The sequence below is a fragment of the Mercurialis annua genome, linkage group LG6, assembly GCF_937616625.2.
Source record: "Mercurialis annua linkage group LG6, ddMerAnnu1.2, whole genome shotgun sequence".
In the NCBI taxonomy this organism is placed as follows: Eukaryota; Viridiplantae; Streptophyta; class Magnoliopsida; order Malpighiales; family Euphorbiaceae; genus Mercurialis; species Mercurialis annua.
In genome coordinates this window covers 11275970-11285001 of record NC_065575.1, presented here as the reverse complement: position 1 = coordinate 11285001, position 9032 = coordinate 11275970, and the positions used below count along the sequence as shown (strand labels likewise).

Sequence of the window (9032 nt, the reverse complement as noted above, 5' to 3'; positions counted from 1 at the left end):
CTCTAAGATCAAGTCATTTTATTTACTCCATTTGGTTAAAATATTCAGTTACTTAATCCGCATATCCATTTTAAAATTTTGCTTTTATCTAAAGCACATTCTGCCTTGCCTTCAATCACTTAAGAGGCAAAAGCAGAAGGGCACCATGGAAATTGATGTTTAGTTTGAGTGACATCAAATCAATATTGCTTTTGATATTCTATGATTTCTTTATTGGCATTTCTTGTATTTTATTTGGATAGAGCTAATGCATGATTATTTTGAATATACAATCTTTGATCTTTTCTGAATGTTGGTGAATGGAATATTATAGTATTTCTTTTGTTTCTTTAAAGGCCTAATTACTTAAAAACCACTCACCTTGTAATTTTTTTTTCATTTATACCACGACCTAGGAAAATTTTCAATTGTACCCTATTTTCGATTTTTATGTTTCGTTTGTACCTCAAGAGTAATTTTTTTTGATAATTTAATTAATTTAAAGATGAAAATATTAAAAATAAGATACATAAATGATTAACATTAACGTTTTACTAGAATATAGGTTAAAAATGAAGGATTAATTTAAACTTTTTTTAAAAGAAAATAGGTCAATTCAACTCATTAGGGTAGAGATGAAACATAAAAATCAAAAATAGGGTACAATTGAAAATTTTCCTAGGTCATAGTATAAATGAAAAAAAGTTACAAGGTGGGTGGTTTTTAAGTAATTAAACCTTCTTTAAATGATCCTTGTGCTGTGCAGTTCTTTGCAGCCACTATTTTACATATTTTGTGTGTATATATTATGAATAGACGATGACATGTGTTGTTATGACTATTTTTCTCCGGTATCTTAAATAAAAAAAAGTTTTGATATCTTAAAAGTATCAAATATTCACGTTTGAGGTCAATCCTAATCAAACTTTTCAAATCGTCCCATTAAGCCCATTTTTGGGGTTTGTCAATAATAGCATGTTTTGAAAACAATCAAATCTTATGTCAAATCAATTCTTGCCATGATAAAAAAAGAGTAATAACCCTCCTTTTTAATCCACCTTCTTTAATCCACCTGACATGGCAATAAACTGGTGGATGCATTAAAAATTGTTTTTGAGATATACATTTTTGGAGGGAAATTGGACGAATTAAATGCTGACACGTAAGGAGGGACAATGAAAAAGGTACAAAATGGTGGGTTAAATAGCATTTTCCATAAAAACATCTGATTTAAGATTGAAATTGGCTATGTTTGACGCATAATCGCTTCAAAACGCGCTGAGATTTTGAAAATTTTGGATAGAATTGACTTTAAACGCAAGTCTAGTATTTTCAAAACATTAACTCTAAAAGAGGTTGTTGTGTCCTTTCTAGCATTTTAATTTCATGAGATAATTACGTTGAGGTCTCTGAAATATATTATAATTCACAGTCTGATATCTCTTGTTTTAAAAGTCTTTTTAAATTTTAACTTTGTTAAATAAGAGACCTTTCCGGTAATTTGAGGGATTAAATCGTTTAACGGAACTAAAACCGAGGGACCAAATCGTTTAAAAGTGAGGTAACAAATCAATTAATAAAATTAAAAACGAGGGATCAAACCGTTCACGAAATTAAAAATGGGGTATCAAAATGTTTGAAAGTAAATGTCGAAATTAATAGAGGGGTCTAATAGTTAACATAATTGAAACTGAGGGATGGCTAAGAATCTGCCATGGCCCTTTACTTTTGGGGTACCTTACAACAAACCCTTGATGTTTAAAAATGATCAGTAAACTCCCTGATCTTTGTGGCGGCGCTCGCTAAATCCCATGAGGACAAAAATACTCATGGTGCCGTCTTTTTTGGTCAGTTGAAATTCTTAAAAAAAAAATCTGATGGCGCCACATCAGCTGACACGTCATCAAGAAACCCTAAAAAAACACCCAAAATACCCCTAAAATTAATTTAAAAAAAAGAAAAAAGGTATCAAACCAAACTCAATGTAACCTAAACTATTTGGTCAACCCATCCACCACCAACCCAACCACCGCCACCCAACCATCTGACCACCGCCGGAAAAATTTTCGGTCATCTTCTCTGATTTTATGATGACCGAAAAATTTTCCGGTCATCTTCTTGGCAGATATGTTCCTCAAGAACAGATCCGTGTTCTTGAATAGAGATGACAGGAAAATTTTCCGGTCATCATTCGATCGGAGAAGATGACTAGAAAATTTTCCGGCAGTGGTTGGATGGCGACGGTAGTTGGGTCGGTTGTTGGGTTAATCGAGTGTGTTAGATTAAATTGGGTTGGTTTGCTTCTTTTTGTTTTTTTCTTAATTAAAATTGGGGGTATTTTGGGTGTTTGAATTTTTTTAATGTATTTGCTGACATGGCACCGTCAATTTTTTTTTAAAGAATGACAGTGGACTGAAAAAGACGACGTCGGGGGTATTTTGGTCATATTTGGGGTTTAGGGGGTTTAGCGAGCGCCACCACAAAAATCATTGGGGTTTACTGATCGTTTTTAAACATCATGCGATTTGTTTTAAGGTACCCAAAAATAATTTGCTCTAATTTCATTTAACGAAATTTTTTTAAGATGTTCTAATTATTTAATAAGGAAACAGTAAAGTTTTTAAAATTCAAGGGTATGTTAATTTTTAGGCCTAATGGTAAAAAAAACCCAAACCTTTACAACTTGTTGCGATTATATCTAAACCTTTTAATTTTTACAATAATATCCAAATTGCATTTTTTTGTTGCAATAATATCCAAATTGCATTTTTTTATAGCAATAATAGTCAAATTGATGGCTAAACTTGTTGTTTTCAATTAAGATATTAGGCTATTACTATGTTTTGATGTATAATAATATCGTAAAAGTTCCAAAAAATGGCAAAAAATTCAAAACAATTCACATAAAAAGTGCAATTTGGATATTATTGCAACAAAAAATGCAATTTGGATATTATTGCAAAAATTAAAAGTTTTGGATATAATTGCAACAAATTGTAAAGGTTTGGGTTTTTTTTGCCATTACACCTAATTTTTACAGTTAGTACTTCTTCTATTTCCTTTTAAAAGTTCATTTTTAACAATATAAATATATTAAGAAAATTATTAAAGTTCTATATAAATAACTATAAAATCTTAATTCATAAAAAAACTAAAAAATCTTATATAGAAATAATAAAAGTTAATGTGTTAATTAATACTCTCTTTATTTCTCTAATTAAATTAAAAGATGATAATAATTTTTTTTTAAAATTTGCCACTAAAATTTGCAATGGATAACTATTTTAGTATAAAAAAAATTAAAAAAATGAAATTTAAAAGAAAACAGAGTGAGAATGTTTTTTTATGTTGTAACTCAAAGAGAATATCCTCAAACTTGGGAGAATTGACCAATTGAATTGAAGGTCCAGGATTTATTAAATGTTTTACAAGTATGGGTGACCAAAAAATTCGGCCAACATAATTAAGTAGCAGTGACCAAAGGTGAATCAAAGGGTTTTCACTGTTTGGATCTAATTACATAGGCCGGAGCAGCATTAGTTGCAATATATATAGATATATTATACTGTAAAAAATGGAGGTTCTATGTATGTAGCATGATTCTTGGAAGAATTTTAGATTGTCTTGGTGGAATTTCTTTTATGTCTTAATTGTTTTTGTTTATTTAGTTTGCAACCTTGTTTATATGAAATCAGTAAATCCTCTTAAAAGTTATGGCAGAAACTTGGAAGCTAGCTTTGAATTTGAATCTAATAAAAGCTTCTGTTAACCAAAATAAGAATTAGTGTCCAGATTTTAAATTCCAGAAAAATGAAAAGATAATACAAAGTATGAAATTATAATATCATTATTATCTCGAGCGATAAATTTCATTACCATAATGAAAACATAATTTCACTAATAATTTATTTATTCCTTTCCATCTAGCAGAATTAGATGCAATGCTGCAATGCAAATCAAGATCGCACATAAACTTAAGTAACGGCAAATCAATATTGCAGAGGAAATTTCAACAGCTATTAATAAAAATAAAAACTCTTAAAGCACTACATCATTAGAAAGAACAAGGGAAAAATATCTTCTCAGAACCATACTTGATCAGCCTAAATAAATCAATAAGAGAACCATTTGACATTTAATGATACTGATAAAAACAAAAAAAGTTAAAAAAACCAATAACAAAGTTGAATAAGTCCAATGAAAAAGCTGAGAAATCCATTGAATCCATAGAGAAAGTTGAGAAATCCATTCAAAAAGTCGAAGAAGCCCATTGACAAAATTGAGAAAATCCTGTGCGGAATTTCCACAATAGATTTGAAATTGTATTCTTTAATTCTCAGTAATATGCTTGGTTTGTTTTCTGTTTGATTGATGCCAAATCTAAGCATGAAGTAGAGTTGTTTATATAGTGCAATTTCTTGGAACTTAACAATTCAATTTCAGTTATTAATAAGAGAGCACGCCAACAAGTAACAATTGGCTGCTGACCGTCTATTTTCTTTATGGGATTTGGTGAATCGATAGACTAAATTTTAGAGAGAATCACAAAAATATCACAAAATAGACTTCCATTTACATACTTTATAAGGAATCCAACTTCTATTTCATCGGCACCATCTTCTAAAAATAAATTTCACAAACACCACCTAAGCTGAAGTCATAATGATGTCAATGTACAGTGACCCACGTGTTGCAATGACCCACGTTTTGCAGCAAATGCAATGACCTGTGTCTTGTGTGGGTCAACAAAACCTGTTTATGAAGTGTTGCTAGAGAAATGGTTGTGGTAATTATTATTTTATTCAACTTAACATTTCATTTTATTTTAATTTTATATATAATATAATTATCTATTTTTACAAGAGTATTTCTACCATTGCCGTCTTAAAAATTATTATTTTTTGATTAATACAATTTTATAAATTACAGATACATTATTTATACATATATAAATAAATATTATTAATATAAATAACATAAAAATAAATCTAAAACAAATATTAAAATTTTAATATATAACAATATACTAATTAAACAAATTTAAATTTTTAAATAGCAATAATACATCTTTGATACACATCATATACAACTCAAACAAATTTTAATATATAAAAATACATCTTTTAAATGTACTATAATAAATGCTATTTAAATTTAAATTTTTAAATAGCATTTATTATAGTACATTTTAAAAATGTATATGTCATACATATATTATATAGTAAAAAAATATATTTATCATATATAAATAATATATTATAGATGTATCAAATATGTATTATAAGTGTATCAAATATGTATAAAAAATATATGTAATAGAACTATAAAAAAGAAGTCTATAGAAAAACAAGAAAGAGAATTCGAATGGTCAAATATGTATCAAATATATATCGGAGATGTATCAAATATGTATAGGAGATGTATCTGCTTTATAAAATTTGACGATGATCTATTTGAATATATCATATATGTATCCACTCTACAAATAATACTTCAACGATGGCAGTCCTTGAAACTATAGAACTTGACAAATAAAAAATGTATCAACGATGTATAAAATATGTATCATATATGTATCGGAGATGTATCAAATTATATGTTTGATAATTTTTCAATTTTCAACGTAATTTGACAATAATCTTTTTTAAATATGTATAAATTATGTATCGGAAATGTATCACATATGTATCCGAGATATATCAAATATTTATCGAATATTTTCCACTTTACTCTTTTTTTTCCTTTCTTCCACCTTGGGCTTCCGGTCAAACCATGAAACTGAACCGATCAAATATATACAAAATAATAAATATAATAATACTAATTAAAATGAACTAATTAGTTCATTTTAATTAGTATCATTACATATATTTTTATAAACTTTTCTAAATAAAAAAACGAACCAATCAAATTAGTCAATTAATTCAATTAATGTATCAAATATGTATCTATTAAATAAATTTTAAAAATATACCTATAATGTATCGGAGATGTATCAAATATATATATAATATATATATATATATATATATATATATATATATAATATAAAAATATTTCGACACATCTCAAAAATATATCAAATAAGTATAAAAAATATATGTAATAAAATGTATAAAAAAATAAGAAATAATTTCGAACAATCGAATATTTATCAAATATATATATCGGCATACTTTTATTATACAGTATATGAGAGACGTAATAAATATGTATCGGAGATATAAACAAAAAAAGTAATATATTTGTATTTTTAAAATTAAAATTAATATTTTTAAAATTTAAATAAAATTAATAAATTTTCTATATAATTTAAATGAATATATGAATATATAAATATATATTATATAAAAAAAAAATGTATCAGGTGCAACAAAAGGTGCACCTGAAATTTGTTAAGAAGGTGCACCAAATGGTGCACCTTAAAGTTACTAAGAATGACCTGCGCATAAGGCGTGGGTCATTCATTACAACAGGTGTATGTAGTAAGGGTATTTTTGGTTTTTACGTATTTGATATGGTGTACACTTGTGGCTTGAAAGAAAAGTGGTATTTGTTGAAAAGAAGTAATGGGAGTTGGTATTTTATAAAAGAAAATTGTAATAAAATAAAAAAACTAATTAATATTGTATTGTGTGAAATAGTGAGTCATTATTGTGGTTTTCTTGTTATTTTCTCTAAATTTTATTGTTGTACATTTTACTTTATTAATGCAATCTTTATCTCTTGAGTCTTGATATTAGTACAATTTTCATAGAAAACCTTTCAGTATTCCTGTATTTCTTTTATTAAATGATTCCACTATAATTTTCTACTGAGTTGGATAGTACTTTTATTATCAATTCATGTAAGTAATGTAGACCATTACTTTTTCAAAAAAAATTAAATAACAGTTCAACTTTTAATCACTTTCATCGTCACTTTCAGTTTGATGTTTGGATTATTCTTCCGAAAAATTATTGCACACAACTGTTGCGCCATGTCATTCGTGCAACAAACCAATTGTGCGTTAGCCATGTGGAAAATTGAATGATAAAAAAAATAAATAATAATTAAAAGATTCCCTATCGCAAATGCTCATTGGTTTGTTGTAAAAATGACATGGCGCAACGGTTAATTTAATTTTATTATGGAAATAAAATAATACTAATCCTGTTAGCTTGGGAAGAAGTATGCAAAAAGAAGTGTGAGGGTGGTCTGGGCATCAAGAGCATGATATTATGGAACAGAGTGGCCATAATGAGACATGTTTGGGAATTAATAGCTGAGAGGAAGTCATTATGGGCTATGTGGGTTATCAGGAACAAATTGAAGCTTCTTAGCTTCTGGGGCATTACAAAGCCCTTAGTAGCTAGTTGGAGTTGGAGAAGTTTGTTTAAGGTTAGAGATGGAATGAAAGAATGTTGAATATAGTCTGGGGAGAGGAGAAATATCCTTTTGGTTTGACCCTTGGATTAGAGGTAAAGCTTTGAATGATTTGTATCCTAATATCTCAATCATGGACTCTGATATAGCAAAGCAAACTCAAGTGAAGGATATGTGGAGAAGGGGTGTTTGGAGAATCTCTGATCCTATTGATGAGCAGTGTGATGAAGCCTGAAATATGATTAAAAGAGAGTATACTGTGCAGGAAGGAAGAGAAGATTGTATTAGGTGGAGACTTAATAGCTCTGGTAAATTTTCAATTAAGTCTGCTTGGGAGCATTTTAATATGCAGCATGATGTTGTTAGCTGGTGGAGAATTTTGTGGAGTTCAGGAAATATCCCAAAGCACAGCTTCATTTCTTGGTTGGCAATCAGGCAAAAACTGAGGACTAGAGAAAAACTGAAGAGATGGGGATGTGTAGAATCTGATGTGTGTGTCTTGTGCAATAGTGAGGTGGAAAACATTGAGCACTTATTTTTTGATTGCCATGTATCAAAAAGGGTGTTTAGGAAAGCAATCCAGAACTATTTGATGAATAGAGGAGTTTACTCTTGGAGGAGGGAATGCTCCTAGTTCAGCAAGAAAACAAAGGGGGAAGAGCATGTTGGCAAAAATCAGAAGAGCTGTGTTCTGTTGTACTGTATACAACATCTGGAAAGCCAGAAATAGAGTAATTTTTCAGAATGAAAGAGTGGATGCTGAGGTGATCTATTACTGGATTAGGCAGGAAGTCTTGCTGAAGCTATTTTCCTTTAGATGCAATTCTACTAGTTTCTTGAGTTTGTACCAGAAATGGCAAGTTTGTAGCCTTTCTGATTGATTAAGTTTGAGTCAGACTCTTGTTGTTTTGCTGATGTTTTGAGCTTAATATTAATCTCGGTTTTATACCCAAAAAAATAAAAAATAAAATAAAATAATACTAAAACAAAATTGAAATTAAGCGAACGCGTCAATGATTATAACATAAAAGTTTCTGTTGTAACATTGATACCGATTGTTGAATCTTTGGTACCAATTGTCGTGACCGGTTCTTGACCGGATTGGTATGCGCAGCGGAATCGAAATCATTTGGTAGATATTTAATTATGGACCAACAAATAACAATATAGCAAAATAATAAAATAACACAAGAGATTTACGTGGTTCTGCATTAAAGCGTACATCCACGGGCGAAAGATTCGAGCCATCCACTAATCATCAAAAGGAGTACAAAATTGGTGGAGAATCACCAAATAGAGAACATATCTAGTAAATATGCCCTTAGAAGAAAAACCCACAAAGTGTTTCTCTCTCTACAAGAAGTAACCCAAAAGGGTAAGAATTAACTTATATTACTCACATCACACACACCCCCTTTTCCCCTTATTCACATTAATGTCTACATTGTGTGTTTGGTTTTTGGTGTAGTCTAAAAGGTGAATAAGGTAGTGTATATAGTGAATAAATAGTCTATATGGCATTAGGAATATTAATCCTAATTGGATTTATACTTTCTAAGTAGCCAATGATAATAAAGTTATCATTCTCCCAAACACTTCATTAATAGAGTCCTAATACAAATAGGAATTAGAATTCTTGGCATATTTCAACAATCTCCACCTTGACTTGAATTCTCCAATAAACTGTG

General features: G+C 29.1%; 1 protein-coding gene across 1 annotated transcript; it reads left to right on the top strand.

The window, feature by feature from the left end:
- Window positions 1-7582: 7582 nt before the first annotated feature.
- On the top strand, window positions 7583-8225 carry LOC126687578 (uncharacterized). Its single transcript, XM_050382137.1, has 2 exons — window positions 7583-7853; window positions 7945-8225. Exons 1-2 carry the CDS (start codon window positions 7583-7585, stop codon window positions 8223-8225), a joined length of 552 nt encoding a protein of 183 aa, XP_050238094.1.
- The last annotated feature ends 807 nt before the right edge of the window (window positions 8226-9032 follow it).